This window comes from Mytilus edulis, chromosome 13, assembly GCF_963676685.1.
Source record: "Mytilus edulis chromosome 13, xbMytEdul2.2, whole genome shotgun sequence".
NCBI classification, from domain to species: Eukaryota; Metazoa; Mollusca; class Bivalvia; order Mytilida; family Mytilidae; genus Mytilus; species Mytilus edulis.
This window is the reverse complement of record NC_092356.1, coordinates 57,644,825-57,665,413: the sequence shown is the minus strand read 5'-3', so window position 1 is coordinate 57,665,413 and position 20,589 is coordinate 57,644,825. Positions and strand designations below refer to the sequence as shown.

Genomic DNA, 20,589 nt, shown 5'->3' with positions numbered 1-20,589 from the left:
GATCAGTGCATTTGGATGGGGACATTTAGTTGGAACCCCCTCCCCTTTTGTCCAGGGTTAGGACCTCCTCCCCTTTTAAAATGACTGGACCTGCCCCTGCCGCTTTCATAACACTATTAGTTCAGGTCCTGATAAAAAAAAAATACACATTCAGTACAGAAAGAAGTGTTTCAATGAAAGTTTCGTGTTTTTCTAGGCAGAAATGATTTTGCAATAACATTATACAGGTTTAAAAGAGCTCAAATGATTTTCTTACTGGACAGTGGTCACTTCATTGGATATTTCCCTGTGTCGTGTCGTGAAATTAATGCAGGTTCAATTCATAACAATGCACAAAACCGGTTCAACTACTTTTGTAAGGCGAAAAAGAAAGTCGAATTGTGAAGCCAATAAACAATATTTTTTTAATCTGAGCATGCAAATTGAAGATTACGTTATATATTTTACATTAAATATATTTGCAGAATAAAAACTTTGATAATGAGAGTCCCAGACAATATATTAATTGACTGTTTTCCCACTAATTCCACGTGTTTTAAGTAGTAGTTTACTCGTAGTAGCCCACAATGCAATTGTAGTTCATTGAATCGATTGGTCAGTTTTTCAAGGCCATATTGGCCTTGTGTTTTGGAAATTACTATGCAAATATATTCTGACGTCAGAAAATCTAGAGTTCTCGACCTGTTCAGAGACTATGATAAACATTTATTTTCAATAAGTTGTGTGGTAACATTAAATGCATGATACATGTAGGTACATGTAGTTTGTTTAAATAATCAAACTCTGTAATACGTAATATATATCAGAGAAACTTTCCCAAAGTCGTTCCCCAATGATAACCTTGTTTAAACCAGTTCCTTTTTTATCCATTAAATAAAGTTAATATTTGTCACAAATTGCAAAATGATTAAACTTTATTTCTCAAATGTATTTATGTTATGTGTGAGTAAATTTACCTTTGTTTCAATTTCGTCTCTTCCCATTGTTTGAGATTTTTAATACGAGGAATAATACTTGTTATTAGAAAATCTTGTAGACGTGTGTATGAGCTTTGAATCACACATCTTGACTGAAAATTAACTTATTTCTGAATATTCAACTGATTTGACAAATTGAATAACGTTTTTCTTTTCTTATTGTGTAGTCATATCTCAACTGCAACAAAAATCAAGGAATGCAAGACATAGGCGATAGCAACTGCGTAAACGATTTGTATAAAAAGAAAATGGAGTGTGATTGCCAATGTGACAACCCTCCACAGATAACACAGACATTACTAGCTTTATGTCATCGTACAGTGTTCCACTAAGAGAAGAGCTCATACCGCAAAGGCATCTAGAAAAGGCACTGAAATGACAAATGTAAAACAATTTAAATGAGAAAAATAACGATAAAATAAATGTACAAAACAGTCAACAGAAAACAAACAAGTTACACAGCAAAAACGACCGTACCGATTATAAATTTTAAAACCGCTGCATTTGTGTGCACATGGCTAAGAGTAGTAACGGTTTGATGATGTGGTTCATAAGTGTTTCTCGTTTTTCGTTTTTTATATAGATGAGACCGTTGGTTTTCCCGTTTGAAGGGTTTTACGCTAGTTTTTTTGGGTCTTTTATAGCTTTCTGTTCGGTATGATCCGAGGTCAAGTTTAGTTTTGATCTATGAGTTTGACTGTCCCTTAGGTATCGTTCGCCCCTCTTTTACAAATTGTGACTTGGATGGAGAGTTGTCTCGTTGGCACTCATTGGCATTCATATCACACCTTCTTAACTGTACTGGATTCAATTACGAATAATCTACGTGAAAAGTGTAATTTTGAATAACACATACAGATATTTTCGTCCCTTTAATGTATTTTGTAGCGTGTAAATGCTGTTTCGTTAACATCGGCTATAATTTATGATTTATTCATATCTATTTAATATGACATTTACCGACGTTTCAGAGTATAGACAGACAAATCAGTGGATTGAAACTATCACCTGCTTACATAGGATATATTATTTGTTTTAAATCTACTATCTACCTCCCATTTTAAGTCATATATTGCTTGTAATCTAAAATTTAAATCATTGTATTTCACACCCGAATAACATGCACCAGATTTACCTTAGCTACTATATACATGTATCAACACCAGTATTGACTGTGACACTTATGGAAAATGTAATAGTTTTCATGTAAATTTTAAGGATTAACAAAAACACATATTGACTTGAATATAAGATAAAGAGGGAAATACATGGTTCACCAGATGTACACGTATGAATCAACTACGTAAGTTTATATTTTGTAATGAAAGCGATTCTCAATTAATTTGCTATTGCGGGTTTACAATATATCTATATATTCATACACAAATTGCATAAGAATAAAACCTTATTGTTGAATTATATCCTAGGACAGACATTAGAGTACTATACAGTCGCTGTATTGTAAATAAACATGATAAAGGTACCAATAGTATACCGCTGAACTCATAAGTCGATAGAGATAATAAACAAATCCGGGTTACAAACTTAAACTGAGGGAAACCCATCAAATATAAGAGGATAACAACGACACAACAGAAACACAACATTAAAATGTAACACACACAGAAAAGAGCTATACTATAACAATGGCCATTTTCCTGACTTCGTACAGGACATTTTAAGACAACAATGGTGGGTTGAACCTGGTTTTGTGGCATGCCAAACCTCCCGCTTTCATGGCAATGTTAAATATCACATTTAAATGACAACATTTCATGACAAGACTACATTACAAATAAATTGGAGTACATATTGGACAGAGAAACACACGAATAATAGTTAACAAAAGGAACCAGGTTTAAAACTTAATACGCCAGACGTGCGTTTTGTCCACACAAGACTAACCAGTGACGCTCGGATGAAAAAAGTTCCAAAGCCAAAACAAGTACAAAGTTGAAGAGCACTGGGGACCAAAAGTTCCAAAAAGTTGAACCCAATACGGCTAAGACTCTCGAAACAATTATAATACTAGAGAATAAATTTACTAGTTCAAATGACCTGACTATTAAGTAAAGAACTTTATTTGTCTATTAACTGCTAAATATCGAGAAACTTTTTTAAAGTGAATCATACGTTATAGAACCATTATATTGTGTAAAAGATTCATTTGATTAAAAATTATTGATTAGAAGAGATAATGGTTGTCGAATTTGTAGTATAAATTTTACTATTTTCTAATTTTCAAATTTTCAAAGCGGTAATTCAATGAGGAGATATTCATGTTCAAAATATATTCAAATTATATGAAATTTTAATGAAGATATGTATATGGCGTGTTAACTTTTGTGATTAAAAATACCGATTGTATCTAACAGTTTATTAATTAAAATACATTTAATCATACACATTTACACTATTGATAGCTGGAGTATATTATCAAATGTTTCCTTTTTACCTGTATTTTAGTAGTTTATGATAATCAAAAATTAAAGAATGTGGTCATGGTTTACAATATAGAAAAAATAAACATATGTTTGGGTCTATATTGCCTGTAGCCATCCTTACTTGATTATAATAATATTAATGATAAATACATTTCTTGTAAATCTATTTTTGTTTTTGTAGCCTTAAGAGAAAATTATCGATTTAAATTCCCTGTAAAAGAGGTGTCCTCTACGTGTATATAAATTGCGTATATGCACAGGAGAAGTGTCCATTGATCGAGTATACTACTATACTTCTATACTTGTGTAATTTGTAAAAACAAAAGAGAGTTTTAATTTTCTCGTATTCATTATGCACTTGTAAAAAGTATTGAGTGTCAAGCAAAGTGGTCTAGCATTTAAAAAGCAATCGGTAAACTAAGATGTCAAATGTGTTTAATCTCACTATGACTCTAACCGAAAGAAAAAAAAAACGGCAAGTAATGTACAAATTATAAATCAAAACATTTACTAAATGTTATCATAGGTACAAGGACATCATTCGTAAATATGAATCAACATGCATACATCTTATACGTACAGGTAGTTTACATCCAATCTTTTGTAGTAAGATTCCTTACACAGCATCAAAAATGTCGATATTCGTTTAAAAGGATACCAAAGCCTTAAGGAGCCTTATTCAGAAGGGGTATAGTTACGCTACTGTTGTCAGGTCATTAAGGAGTACATATGTTGGTATCAGGGTCTATCCATCGGAATTTAACTCATGTATTCTAAAACCATATGATGGCATAAAACGGGTTATGTTCTTCTCATAAATTGTATAAATATTATGTTACTAAACCACTAACGGGTGGGATTGTACTAGATTTTTATATGGTGAAAACATAATCTTTCAATCAGTTAAATTGAGGTCTGGAGCATGCATGTCAGTAACTATTGGTAGCCCTTCTTAAGTATGTATCATTGTCATTTTGCTTAGTTTCTTTTGTAACCTTTCCTGACTCTGACTGCGTTTGAACTGGGTTTTACTGTGGGTATTGTTGTGTATTTCTTTATTCTAAATTGGCTAGAGTGGAGGGTAGAGATATTACAAAACATGTTTAACCTCGCCGCATTTGTGTCCATGTCTCCATAAGGAGCCTCTGGCCTTTTTAAAGCATGTATATATAAAAGCAGAAATGTATTTATAAACCTTCAACATTTGTATATAATGACCAAAATGTATTGATTTAAACCATTGTTTGTTCTGTTTAACATCAAATATAAAAAAAAAAACATAGAAGAAACACATCTTATAAGTATATACTCCCTTCTACTCATTTCTACATTTAGTACTAGTGTAACTGTTCAAAAATGGAAAGAAACAAAAGACCCTCCGAGATTTTCACTAGAAGCTACATGATGCGTAATTCCATTCACAATTCAAATGACAGACCAAGCTTTGATTATAATGATGTAGACTTTGATGCCTTATCTGCTGACCCAATACGGGAATATGAAGTGAATCATGACGTTATTGATATACCAAATTCGACCAAAGAACAGTCACAATTGAACAATATTCGTGGATCTTCAGGAACAACCATACGAGATATCATCAATCAACGAAAAGATGCCAAAAGATTATCTGTATTTAAGCGTTTAGGTACAAATCCACACAAATCGCCGAGTCGACAGCTTGAAAAGTTTACCCAAAATATACCTATAAATGATTGTCGGATAACTTCAAAAGATATTCAGGATACTGATAATACTAAACAAATTCTTGAATCTAGCAGCGCACTTGAAACTAATAAAACTAACAAAATGGATACAGTAACAACCATACCAGATATAATCAATCAACGAAAAGATGCCAAAAGAATATCTGTATTTGAGCGTTTAGGTAAAAATCCACACAAATCGCCGAGTCAACAGCTTGAAAAGTTTACCCAAAATATATCGATAAATGATTGTCGGATAATTTCAAATGATATTCGGGATACTGATAATACTAAACCAATTCATGAGTCTAGCAGCGCACCTGATACTAATAAGACTAACAAAATGGATACTTATGTCGGAAATATGGATTTAAAAGCAGAAACACGTTTGTCAGGATTTGAGGAAATTGGGTCAAGAAAACGCAGCCGATCTCATAGCTCCGAATCCGATCGGCGAAAAGTAATTAAAATATCAAGCAATTTTGTTGGTGTGAACATTGAAAAAGAAGGACCCTCCGATGTAATACAACCATTAGATTCTTTAAAAAAATGTGTTCAGGAAAACGCCAAGGACGATAATCGACAACGAGACCGAGAGTTTGTAATACCAGAAATAAGAGATAAAAGGGATCCAGTGAATACGCCTAACACCGAGAATAAACTTTCAACATTTGCTATTTTGCCAGATCTTACTGAAATAGAGTCATGTGGAAATTGTATTGTTGATTCTGATTATGAAACAGAAGAAGGCTACTTACGGAGACTATTTATGGTTCATCGTCAAGATTTTATAAGGCCGCTAAGTAGAGGATTCATGTCTTTAAAACATAGTGTATATGAAGATCCTAATTGCCTTGAAAAAGGATGGCGACATGATGACATCCGTGTCTATAAAAATATAACTTTTCTTACACGATGTTGCAATGAACAAAACGGATTAACTTGGAAAATAAGATTTGATATCACTCCATATAGACGAATCAGCTGGAACACCGAAAAGCTACTTACATTTGGATCTCTTGTCTGCTTTACAAATAGAAACTTTTCTTTTCTCAAGTATGCAACTGTAGCAGAGCGTAATGCTAATGATCTTAAAAAAGGTATTTTTGAAATTAAATTTACCGAAACTAATGCAGACGTGAATGAAAGTTTAAAACAACCTGATGTTCTTCTAATTGAAAGCAATGCTTACTTTCCGTCTTCCCTTTGGCCATTACGCTCTCTTAAAAGTATGCACAGTGAAGTATTTCGTAAGGAAACTGCTTTACCGTTTGGTAAACAATTATTACTCAAGACATACATCGTGGAAAAAGATGTACCAGATTATTTCAAGTCTTCTAAATTCGCAAAAGAAAAATTTGAAATCAGCTGTTTGAATTCTAAACTACATGAATACAAGATAGACATTTCAATTGAGGCGCACTGGCCTAGTGCAGAGTTACTTGGTCTGGATGATTCTCAACACAGCGCAATCATAACATCAATGAAAAGAAAACTGGCATTAATACAGGGACCTCCTGGAACTGGGAAAACAGTAGTTGGACTCAAAATAGCAGAACTGCTTTTAAAAAATGAACATATATGGCGTGAACAAGACAATCAAGGACCAATGCTTCTTCTAAGTTACACTAACCATGCGTTAGATCAATTTCTTCTGAGTATTTCTACACTCTTGCGAAATACCGACGCCGTTGATATTGTCCGATTGGGATCGAGATCAGAAGTTGAAATATTAAAGGAATTTAACCTGACTGCTAAACGCAAAGCTTACACTTACACAAAAGAGGAGTACAGTACTCGCACAGGAGAAATTCGAACACGGACTAAAAGGGAAATATCATGCGAATTGAATGTATTGGCATTTAATGCTAAATCAAATTTAAATGCAAAAATCAAAGAGCATGAGAACTTGAAAAAGCTACGAGATGAAATTCAAACAGGAATAGTTCATCAAGACTGGCTTCATGATGTAGGTAATATTATTACTGACATGCAGTACAATGCACTAAAACACGAGTCTTCCTTAATAACATGGTTAAATGTTGAATCAATAACACAAGTTACTATACTACAAAACTTTAGCGACAATATTAACGTTGAAGATGATTTTGATTATGGCGATGATGTGGAAGATTGGTATGATGATCTAGGTGGAGAATATGACGAAGATGGAACAGAGACAATGGAAAAACCTCTCCTGATTCATTTAGACTTAAATAAACTGAAAATGCTTATTTCCTCAAGTATTGTATTTAGCCAAGAGAAAACGCAAACCAATCAATGGTTTTGGGATCAATACAATGAGAACGAAAAATCTTTTCTGATTAAGAAAATAGAAGAGAAACTCAGTTGTACACCATCAATGTCAGTTGAGGAAGCATGTTCGGTGTCGGATATTTGGTTTATCAATAATCCAAAAAGGTGGCAGTTGTATAACTACTGGATTCAACAGTCTCTCATTCCCATCAACAAAGAAATTAAAGATTGTGAAGAAAATTACAAAAGAGCACAAGAACGTTTTGAGGAGATTCAACAAATAGCTGATATTAAAATATTGAAGAAAGCAAAACTTGTAGCAAGTACAACAAGTAGAGCGGCAAGAGATATAGAAATACTCAAACGAGTTTCTCCAAGCATTGTTCTCATAGAAGAAGCAGCCGAAATCCCAGAACATCATGTGGTGGCATGTTTGATGTCTTCATGTCAGCAACTAATTATGATTGGCGACCACCAACAATTACGTCCGTCTTACAATGATTATAAAACTGCACAACAGCATAAAATAAATATATCACTTTTTGAAAGACTTATTGGTGGATGTGTTCCTTATACACGATTAGAATATCAACATCGAATGAGTCCAATGATATCAAAGCTTTTAGTGCCTCATATTTATCGCACTTTGAAAGACGACCTAAGTGTGAATGAATATGAAGATGTTAGAGGAATTTACTGCAATGTCTTCTTTTTGTCGCATTTGGAGTTTGAAGACCAGGATCACGACGAACTGTCAAGAAGTCACAAGAACGAGTTCGAAGCATCGTTTATTTGTAAATTGTATAGATATCTTAGAATGCAAGGATATTCATCTTCTAAAATAACTATACTGACAACATACTCAGATCAGGTTCGGCATTTTTATAACATGATCAGGACTGAAGATAGAAACAGTTCAAGAAAGGATGAGGTCGTTAATTGTCCAGCATTTCTAAGTCGGGGAGACGAACCATCCGTGAGAATTACAACAGTAGACAATTTTCAAGGAGAAGAAAATGATATAATATTGTTATCGCTTGTAAGAAGTAATATGGAAAACGAAATAGGCTATTTATCCGAAGCAAATAGAGTTTGTGTTGCTCTATCAAGGGCAAAAAAAGGACTTTACGTGGTTGGCAATTTTGAACTTTTAAAATTGAAATCAGCGCTGTGGAAAAATATTGTCAATGATGCTGAAAAGGAGAAATGTTTTGGCACTGAGCTACAGCTAACATGTCAGAATCACAAAAATACAACATACGTTTCTAAACCAGATGATTTTGATAAGGTTTCAGATGGCGGATGTGAAAAACCTTGCAAAATCAAGAGACAATGTGGGCACATATGTTTAAGAAAATGTCATGTTGATGATCCAGATCACGAAGGCATTTGTCCAAACCAATGTCACAGACAAGTATGCGAAATGGGACATAGGTGCATAAAACCATGCCACTATCCAAACTCGTGTGAGAAATGTAATGCAATCGTAGTAAAGACGATTCCAAAATGTCAGCATAGAAAACGTATGCCATGTCATAAAGATCCACAGTCTGCATCATGCGATGAACGATGTCAAGCTGTTATCTCTTGTGGTCATCGTTGTCAGAAACAGTGTACAGATTCTTGTAATATTGAAGACGACTGCAAGGAGTTGGTAAAGATAAACGCTCGTTGTGGACATGAGGTTACGGCTCCATGTTATACCAAATATGATGCTCCTTGTAAGTTGTCGTGTAAGGGAATATTGAAATGTGGCCACGTATGCAAAGGAACACATTCCGAATGTAGTCAAGGAAGACTTCACAAACCATGTGAAGCAAAATGCGCAAGAAACTTGGTATGTGGACATATTTGTAAGGGTTATTGCAACAACCGTTGTCCACCTTGTACACAGATATGCGATCGGAAATGTATTCATGGCGATCGATGTAAAAACAGATGTGGTGATAGCTGTATACAGTGTACTAAACTTTGTAAATGGGCATGCAAAGCAGAATGTCCAAACAAATTCAAGTGTGGCAAAGTATGTATGAAACTTTGTCAAAGACCAAAATGTAATACACTTTGTAACACTATACTAAATTGTGGCATCGGTCACAAATGTACGGGACTATTATGCGAAATTTCAAAGTGTGTTTGTAAAGTGTGCGAGAACCTGACAGAAATACCATTTGGATATGAAAAAGATAATGCCATATTGATTAGGTTAGAAGACTGCACATGCGTTTTAGAAGTTAATGGACTAGACCAATACATTTCAAGCGTTATGAATAATACCAGAGCTGAAATCAAGTCTTTGAAGTGCCCAAATTGCAGCACAAATATATCAAAGTCAAACAGATATTCTAACGAACTGAAAGTTATCAACAAAAACGTTTGTGATGTATTTCAGACCATTCGAAATATTGAAGAAGGTACTGATCTCAATGAAAAGCAGAATGATACAAGACAGAAACTTACTGATTATGAAATTGATCTACCTCATGACATATTCACTAAATTAGAGGAAAAAGTTGAAAATGCCAGATCAGCCGATATTCTGAATATGATAAGCGATCAGTTAACGTTTTATGAGGAAATTCATAGCCTCAGACATGAAACTGTCCCATTTGAATGCCGACGGCTAATAAAAGCATGGTTAGATCGACTAGAAAAATGGGTGTTTTTAATGCGAAGCAGATATGCAAAGCAAGAACATTTTGAATTTTACCTAGAAATACGACGACTGCAACTTATACTTGAAATTCATAAATTTAAAACAGAAGTCTATGCACGAGATGAAGGACTCGAACTCCCTGATATTATTGAAAAGTACTTGCTTAAACTTGAATCTATTGAAGTCGTGGAAGAAGAAGAATTATCGAAAATGAGAAAGGAAACAGACGAAGTCTCTTCTAAAATGATTGGTCGTACACTTACGGATATGCGAATTCGAATGATCAAGCCAGTCATGAGGAATGACTTTAGTGGATCGGGTCATTGGTACAAATGTAAAAAGGGTAAGTTAGTATATTTGATGATATAAAAATTGTATTACTTGAACTTACTAGTAAAACATAAGTTGATAATATAGCAATGCAAATGAAACGTGTTTACATCTTTAAAAAAGCTACTTTGATACCGCAAACAACCTTTGTAATGTAAACTGGAAATATATTTAACAAAAAAGAGAAAGAATTTGTCAACCAAATACTAATTTGGTACCCAAGCTACCGAAATAGGTTATAGAGTACATAAAATAAGTTGTGTTTCGGTCGGTTTCAAACAGAAACTCCGCTTTTACTTTAAAACTCAGACAGTCTTAAGTATCTTCCTGTATTGTCCATCTTTCTTTTTCGCTTTTTGATAAAAAAAAAAATGAAATATAATACAAGCATTACCAAAAGCAATGTGTCGATGCATTGTTATAATTCCATCTTCAGCAATGAATGGATTACAAAATTTCTAAACTCCTGATCAGCACCAAATTTTATTTTCCGTATATAATCTTCACTTGTTTAAATATTTTTGTAGTAGTCATATCAGAAGATATTGGGTTGGTTTGAGAAAATAAATTGTATAAATTCTGATGAAAATACATAGAGTGTTAAACATTACTTAACATTGGTAGTATTCCCACTGATTCCTCTCGTTTCAGGGCATTACTATTCTATAGGAGAATGTGACATGCCAGTGAAGAAAATAAAATGTCCGCAGTGTGGTTTGGCAATTTGAGATGCTGATCATATTCTAACTGATGAGAATGCGAGAGCTATGGATTTAAAAAAATCTAAAAACATTTTACAGAGTTATATTTTTTTTCTCGTAATAATCTGTCAACTATACTTATTTTTAATGAGGTAGCTATATAGAGTGTACATACTTTAAGTACTATGGACAAATATTGAGTTTCCCGGCCAGATGTACTGCTTTCATAATCAACAATGACATGAAAACCATTTAAAAAGTCATAAGGCAGTAGCTTTAAGCAAGCTTGAGTAGTCAATTGGAACACTTTTTTGTATATTTTGGAACATCTATAGTACTTAATTTTATCACTATGGACAGACACATATGGTAAGAGTAAACTACAATGCTTTATTTTGGGTTTTTTATACATCTAGCATCCATCTTTAGCTTTAAGAACCATAGATAAAAAAAAAACAGCCCAATGTCACCAATAAGTCTTTATCACAGTGAGAAAATCCTGCACTCAGTGATGACTTCAGCTCGCCCCTAAACATTTTTTATATATATATATAGCGTTTACTTATTGTCTATTGTCAGGAGGTTTGATTTTTTAGAATAAAACTATATCAATGGAAAAAACTAGTTTATGGCAATTTACATACATAAAATGCTGAACATATGTGTACTGTGCTTTACATTGAATGGGAAGACGTAAAATTGGGTAGGGGCATTTCTTAAAACATTATAGGTCAAAGTAAGGCAACAGAAGTATACCGCTGTTCGAAATTTATAAGTCGATTGAGAAAAAAAAACAAATCCGGGTTACAAACTAAAACTAAGAGAAACATATCGAATATAAGAGGAGAACTACGACACAACAGAAACACAACACTAAAATGTAACCCACACAGAAACACATAAACGAACTATAATATAACAACGGCCATTTTCCTAACTTGGTACAGGACATTTTAAGAACAATAATGTGTGCCCAGTACACGTATGTCCAGTCCGCACTATAATTTTATATGTTCAGTGGACCGTGAAAATGGGGTATAATCTCTAATTTGGAATTAAAATTTGAAAGATTATGTCATAGGGAACATGTGTACTAAGTTTCAAGTTGATTGGACTTCAACTCATCAAAAACTACCTCGGCCAACAACTTTGACCTGAAGCAGGACGAACGGATGGACGGACGGAAGGATGAACGGACAGACGGACGCACAGCTAGAAAATATAATGCCCATAAATAGGGCATGAAAAATGGTGGGTTTAACCTGGTTTTGTGGCTAGCAAAACCTCAACACGGAGCCTTGGCTCATACCAAACAGCAAGCTATAAGCGGCACAAAAAGACTAGTGTAAAACCATTTAAACAGAAAAACCAACGGTCTAATCTATATAAAACGACAAACAGTTATGTACCACATCAACAAAAGACAACCACTGAACATCAGGTTTCTTACTTACGACAGGTCTAAACTAAATCAAATTACATGCATGTATTACAAAAATTAATGAACATACTTGATTACATAAGTAAATAAACATACGCTAAAGAAAAAAATGGTTCTATGACACAATATTAATACAAAATTATTGAAACAAGGGGTTTAGATGTCAAACAATATCAGAAAGACAACCATAGGGAAAATAACGTACACAGGTAAATACAAATAATTTTGTAGTTAGGTATACAATGGAGTACGGATATATATATTACTGAAAAAAGAACAAGATTGTGACATTTTATAGTTTTATTCTAAAATGTATTTCCGAATTGAAATGTTTAAATGGTAGGTACTTATATCTTTATTTCAGTACTTGCATCTGATATAGAGTATGTTTTTTGTTTTTTCTCTTTGGTTTGTTTCTATAACCAAGGACCCAGTTCAGCGCTTTTGATGTAATTTCTATTTTTTATATGTGACGCTTTATAAATATTCATTATTTCATCATTACACATAGAGAATATCAAATGGAATTGGGACTCTAAAACGTGATGGCCACGTTTTAATGCGATGGCATGCGCTTATATGCAAATGTCTGATGCGCTAAAGTGCGATGATCTATGCTATTGAATGGAACACGCTAAAATATATATAGAACCAAACAATAAAAATTGTGAAACAATTCAAAAGAGACGGACAACGACATGATTTATAAACACAACAATAGACGAAAAACTAATAAGAACACAGCCAAAAAGAATAAACAATAAAACATTGTCTGAACCCAATTTCCGTAACACCATCACACTTTACCGTGTTATACAATCGTATTTTTGCATGTCATATATCTTTGCACTTAAGCGTGTCACTGATCGCACTTAAAAATCAAACATCCTTCGCACTGTAGCGTTCGCACTTAACTAAGATTGTCATTGCACTTCAGAGTCCTATATATGAAAGGATATCAAAATATCTGTCCGTTTTTTATAAAATAATTGATGAGTGTTGATATGGAAAAGTAAGAAGATCATGCTCCTCAAAAATGCAGTGTATTCCATCTATTAGTCTGTATTATTAAGTGTTTATCAAAAAAATGCAATGTAAAGTTGTTACCATCTAAAGGTAAATACAGATTATAATCGATACAAGAAGATGTTATAAAATATATAAGCATTGATAAATAAAACGATTTTCCCGGTCTCTGCAAATGATCGTTTGCTAAATTACTCCGATAAATTGAAATGAATATGAACACCCATATCACGGCTGGTAATCTACACACGCAGAACACTTGGTTCTGCAATGAAAACCGTGAGAGGATTTTCCGGTTGTGCTTGAGTGGAGTAATTGTCACCGCTTCAAAAGGTATGTACATTTCTAAATCTCAATTTTCTTATTCAACTGATCAAAATATTGAAAATCAAAGAATGCTATGCTGTGGTGAATACTTTAACGAAGAAATACATGTATCATTTACTGTTGTACGTAGAGTTGAACTCTTACAAAATCAGTTGCCCCACGAGAAATCGCCTAAAAAAGTGACATTTCAATTTTAAAATGGTTCTATTTACAGACTTACAAGTTCAAATTTAGTTTTTTTTAGGGCAATGTGTATGAATGTTGTTTTTGGCGGCGTGTACGCTGTCTGGTGTTGATAGACGTCTTAATAATTCCAAAAACTACATTTTTTCATTAAGTCATGCGTGAGGGGATCGGTTCTGATTGAGGACATCGTGAATGCGTGAGGGGAAGTACAGAAATTATTTTTAATCTTTGGCTTTGTGACTTTTGTTGACTCAATAAATGTGATCAATGCTGATTAAAAATCATCACAGATTTGTCCTTATACTTTAACAGATGTAAACTGATCACTGATTCAATGAAATCAAACTATTTAAAATTGTTTACTCAAATTCAGAAAATGCCATTATTCAAAGGTAAAAGGAAAAGAGGACTAAAATTGACTCTCTACAAAAAGCCATGGAGATAAAAGTTATCCCCGCCCTCGAAGCGAACTAAACCCTGTGGGAGTAGTCCTGTTGTCAAATATACATTGTACGTCACAGAGATCACCACATATATTAAAGAAAAGTATATCGCCGATCAAAACTTCAACACCCATATATATTAGATGTAATCTGTTCACCCAAAATCACGAAATTTTCGAAACAAAAAGGGCAGATATACAGAATTTATTATTCACGAACATCGATGTAAGCCAAGATAATCTCGAGGAAGACCATTAGGAAGAGCATGTATTAGACAACGAAGAAGACATAGAAGAAGTCACAGAAGAAGACCACGTAGTAGACCACGAGAAAGACCACATGGAAGACATTGAGGAAGAACAAAACGTTTTTCAAAGTGCTTTAGATAAACTCTCAGACGAAGGGAAAAGGGAAAGATTTTTGATTTTTTTTCATTAGTGGACGTTTTCCTTTAGAACAACATTGCATTCGACCAGTTTTTGGACATTATTGAGTGGTTTGAAAAGGACGAATCAAGACGAATGAGATACTCCCCAACATCTCTGCAGTATTTTTGGTTATCGTTGACAACATTTTTTGTTTTTATTCTTCGTAAAACATATTATTAAACCCTACGTTCCAACAATTTATTTCAATATCAATCTCAGTGATTTTTTTAGCACACATTATGTGTTTTTTTCATGAACAATGTAGCCTTATTTAGGTAAGTTTCAACGACTCATAGCTTGAATATAAAGATATGATTTGTACTTCCCCTCACGCATTCACGATGTTCTCAATCAGAACCGATCCCCTCACGCATGACTTAATGTAAAAATGTAGTTTTTGGAATAATTAAGACGTCTGACAATCCCGGACAGCGTACACGCCGCCAAAAACAACATTCATACCCATTGCCCTAAAAAAACTAAATTTGAACTTGTAGGTCTGTAAATAAAACCATTTCAAAATTGAAATGTCACTTTTTTAGGCAATTTCTCGTGAGGCAACTGTTTTTGTAAGAGTTCAACTCTACGTACAACAGTAAATGATATATGTATTTCTTCGTTAAAGTATTCACCACAGCATAGCATTCTCTGATTTGCAATATTTTGATCAGTTGAATAAGAAAATTGAGATTTAGAAATGTACATACCTTTTGAAGCGGTGACAATTACTCCACTCAAGCACAACCGGAAAATCCTCTCACGGTTTTCATTGCAGAACCAAATGTTCTGCGTGTGTAGATTACCAGCCGTGCACATGTATACTTTTTTTTAAATAACATTAACAACTTTATGTTCATAAACAAGACAATTGTTTAATCTTTCAAGGTACTTATAAAGTATAAAAATCACTTTGACTCACAACATGGTAAAAACATGTTTTGAAATATGACAAGTTTGATTAAATCATTAATCATGAATCTAAATGAGATAGGCGAGTGATATGAGAGCCAAATTTACATTTTTAATGCACCTACCTAACACACGGCTAAATTATATATCACTGGAAAGCTAAGAATGTGTACTTTCTAAATATCCCGGTCGTCAAAAGAAATTATGGTGCATTTTTTTTTTAAATCGAGGTCAAAGGTCATGGGTGCAATTTCAATTCACGGATACTTCCAGTAGAAAAATCGAGTCAAACCAAATGCAAAAACGAAACATTTTTAAAGGAATACTGTATTATTGTTGGGAAAATATATTTCAATCACAGTATTAATTAATTTTGGTTGATTTTAACGGTAACGCATGTTACGTAATGTTTTCTCTCGGAGTCTTTGAAAATCAACCATTAAGTCAAACAAATGTATCTGTAGTCGCCCTTGCATTATCTAAATCTTATAATACCTCCATATTATTTGATGCACGTATTTACAAACATATATCTGCAAATTTGATATAAATAATTCGAAACAAAATATTTGAAGCATGGGGAAAATATAACATATGACGTATTTTTAATTGTTCAGAAAAGTTCCATGATGAGCTGTACATTAAAATTGAGGAAGCGTATGGTCTCTTGTTAGTTTGAAAGCCTGCCAACCGCTTCAAGATCAGACAACCATAGGGCAGATTTTTATATTATTGTAGTGCAATATGTTGAGTCTGGATCATACCGCAATTTTATTTACTTCACTAAATCAGATATGATAAGAGTACTAACTAACATTACTAAAATGAGTAAAGTGCTACTAGTATATTTATATCAACAAATTGACAATTTTAATATAAAAGATCACAAGGAAAATATGATCACTCGTTGTACGTCAAACTGTGTTTGATTTTACTTTAGTCAGCCGCCGTGTATCTTGAGATATCTAATTAATCAAACAACACTTGACAAAGTAGTTTGTACTTTTTTCTAGTGATGACGTTCGGCTACTATGGCACTAAGTATTACTTTTTTTATATCTTGTTTCACCGCTTCAAACGGAGGATAAGGTTATCTTAATATTGAACCTTTTATTTGGCTTTCTTATGTTTAAATACCGTTAGCGTATAATCTAAATGATCGAAACGTCGGACTAATGGGATGTTGGACCATTTAGGCGTCGGAATATTGCGATATCGGAATATTATAGTTTCATTTTAACTTGTAATCTCATCATTCTGATCGGTCAACATATCCATACAAAGACAACTTCCTTGACATGGGCATATATCAGTACAGCAGAGGTTTTGCTCAAAGCGGACACAAGATCTACTATATACAGATTGAATTAAAAATTGGGAATGGACATGAAGGATTTGTCAAAGAGACACCAACCCGTTTAAAAAGCAGGCAACGGCCGAAGACCACCAATGGGTCATCAATGCAGCAAGAAGCTCCCAAAACCCGGAGGCGTTCTTCAGCTGGCCCCCTAAACAAAAATGTACTAGTTTGAAATGATAATGGACGTCATACTAAGCTTCGAAATATACTCAAGAAATTAAAATAAAAAATCATACAAAACTAAGAAAGGCCAGAGGCTCCTGACTTAGGACAGGCGCAAAATTTCGACGGGGTTTAACATGTTTTTGGAAATCTCAACCCTCCCCCTATACCTAAACCAATGCGTAAACAGTTCAAATCTGGTAGAAAGTTGGATGACATCATACCGGTCCGATGTTGCCTTTTAGCCAACCAAAGTCATACGGAGAACTTTTATTGTTTCTGTAGTTAGGTCGACATTATCTTGGATAAAATTTTGACCCCCAGAAGAAAAATAATGCCATGTAGAATGTATGCCCCATTTTCAATTTTTCTTATCTCCTGATCTGTCAAACTTGTTAATAATTATCGAAGGTGTCGATAAATTGGGTGCATTTGTAATGATAAGCCTAAATGAAAAAGAGTAAAATATTTATAGATAATATACAGTCTACTAAAGCCATACATCTAAAAACTTTGTCAATAGGAATATCGTATGCTTTATTAACTGCCGCAGATGCGCCATCATCCAAAAGACAATACAGAAATGTTTTTAAAGCAGGTGGCATAATTTCAATTGAATAATCCAGTGAAATATTTTTAGATAATGGATATTCATCTGATTGGATTACAACTTTACCCTATATCTTCTTCCGTAAAATACTAGTAGCTGCATAAAGTGCTTGCAACCAGTTTCGCAGTCACTGCTCAGATCTTTAAATTTGACAGACTGTATATCACAGTCATTTTAAACGGGTAATTTTCCGCCATTAATTTACGGCATAAGACAAAATTATAGAGCTACTGTATACAATATTGGATGTACCTTGGCCTTGTTGAGGCTGTATACATGTATCTATAAATTGACCATATATTTTTAGTTTCTGTTGAAGCTGATAATATGTTGTGTAGTTTTCTCGGCGGAGATCCTCGGGCAGAAATTAAGCCCGGTTAACTGATCAAGTAATTAAAGTTGTCAACCAGAATACTTCTTTGTGTACAGGCACGTCATCTTTAATCGTCGAAATGTTAGTAAAAGCTGTTTTGTGTTCAGAATTAAACAGCTCTTTACTTTCTGATTTCAAATTTTGTAGCAAATATTTAGCGATGCAAGCTCGATGGTATAAATATTTAATAGTATAATTATCATGAGTTATTTTGTAAATCAGATCATTGTAGGGGATATATGTAGTAACACTCAATACAGCTTGAGTTTGCTCCTCAGAGGATTCCTTATGAAGTTGTGTAACTTGCTTATAGGCTTTATACTTTATATTTGCAAAATATACAAACCGAGACAAATCAGAATGAGTTGTAGATCTTCTGCCCTCGTTGATATATTAGAAGAGACTGGTCGATAGAATTGGTACAGTCATGTAGTACAAAGTCATTGTACAGACAAAACAGAAGATGATAGGTTGTGCTTACTTTTGAAATATTTATAGCTACTCTTATGATATTTTGTATTTTCAAATGGGATGTTTTCATTTTTTTCATATTCATCGACCAGTCTTCTGTAGACTTCATCTTTTCGTTTTCCCACTGCGGCAATACAACTGTATCTTCATTTAAGTGTTTAACTACATAGTTTCTATGTAGTAAATACATGACAGACTATACATCTGTGTCAATCAATGGATAGTTTTTGCTTTTTAGCATAGAAAGGGTTTCATTGTGAACTGGACTTTGAAAATTTGACACGACTCGGAAGATTTTCTACAATTTTCCGATACGATTCCTTATTTAGAAAGGGGTGAATTCTACAGAACTCAAAAACTATGTTTTACTTTGATTTGATCTTAATTTCGGACGATTTTATATCTATTTAAGCTACACTGAAGTTAAAGATAGAAAAAGAACCGTTTAAATATGATTTATCGTACTCTAATAGCACTATTAAGTACACGGAAATCGACTAATATATTCAGTAAAAAAACGATAACGAAATAGATAAGGGATTCCGGAAACTATAGTGATTTTATCCTACATCATAAAATTACAGAAATTCGTGATTTTAAGAAATGTTGAGATAAAGTCTTGACTTTGAATGAAAAAACGATAACTGGTGAGTAATTTGGTGTGTTTTAAAACGGATAGAGTGCAAAAGCATTTAATAAAAATTTAATTGTAGATCCGAAAAGGTCAGGATTATAAAAAAATTTCGTACAAAATGTCAAATATTTAGAAGGAATGCAAAAGCATGCGGACTTACAGTTATAGATATTGTTTTTCATTATTTTAAAGATCTATTTCACTTAATTATTCTGTCTAAAAGAAGAGATACGACTAATTTCCTTTGCTTGAAAAACATGTCGTAATTTTATAATTTTCAACTAATTTCTGAAATAAACGTTAATTTTACAAAAACTGCACCGTACGATTTTGTGACGACCGGGCAAAAATCAAAGTTAAATCATTATTCTTTCATTTAAAAAAGAAATTAGCCGTGTGTTAGGTGGGTGCATTAAAGTCCTTAACTAGACGTCTTTTTCAAATATTACACTCGCCTAAGATGAGATGAATAGAAATAAAATATGAGACTATTATTAGTATTGATTTTCATTAGTATATATTATGTTCCAAATAAATGACACAAAGGTGATTGAATATCAATTAAAGGTGTTCCTGGTACGTTAGTATATTGAAACACCTACGTAATTTAAATACTTTTAACTTTTCAAAAATCGTCAATGGTTTCCTAAAAGGCAGTGCAATCATCAGCCTAAAAGGAACCAGTTTGTTGAATGTTCTAGTTAGAACATGATACGATAGGCTTAATAGCTTGCAGTATAAACGTGTTTTCTTGTACATATATGAATGTATTAAATATAAGATGTCGGGTTTTTTTTTTTTTTTTGGTCCTTCTCCGTTATTTTAGGGCTTTCATTTTACTAATACTAAACAAATGATGACAGGTAACCTTTACATGGAGCTAGTCGTGTATCATTTGACTTCAAACGTATGGATTAAGTGAATATGCAATCACTGAATCTTGATTGAAAATGTTTTTAAAATAATGAGTTTTTTTATAGGCATTAATTATACTGGTCTTGTCTTGTTATAAGATGAAAACAATATAAAACAAAAGAAATAAAATAATATTAAATAACACATGAAGTCGAGTAAACAACACGACATAAACAATAATAAAAAACCAGTTCAGTAAAAAATCATCTTAAAGATAAAGATAATGTCGGTCAC

General features: G+C 33.3%; 2 protein-coding genes across 3 annotated transcripts in view; both read left to right on the top strand.

Annotated features, from left to right (window-relative positions):
• The window catches only part of LOC139501986 (tyrosine-protein phosphatase non-receptor type 11-like), a 462,346-nt gene that overhangs the window by 369,552 nt on the left and 72,205 nt on the right, over positions 1 to 20,589 (top strand). The window lies entirely within an intron of this gene.
• LOC139500638 (NFX1-type zinc finger-containing protein 1-like) lies at positions 2,133 to 11,691 on the top strand. Its single transcript, XM_071289396.1, has 3 exons — positions 2,133 to 2,280; positions 4,757 to 10,382; positions 11,021 to 11,691. Exons 2-3 carry the CDS (start codon positions 4,778 to 4,780, stop codon positions 11,095 to 11,097), a joined length of 5,682 nt encoding a protein of 1,893 aa, XP_071145497.1. The 5' UTR covers positions 2,133 to 2,280; positions 4,757 to 4,777; the 3' UTR covers positions 11,098 to 11,691.

Bases quoted from the DNA above. Each gene is read 5' to 3' on its own strand.
- LOC139500638 (XM_071289396.1), top strand. From the start codon at position 4,778: ATGGAAAGAAACAAAAGACCCTCCGAGATTTTCACTAGAAGCTACATG. The intron at 10,383-11,020 runs GTAAGTTAGTAT...CTCTCGTTTCAG, and splicing joins TTGGTACAAATGTAAAAAGG to GGCATTACTATTCTATAGGA.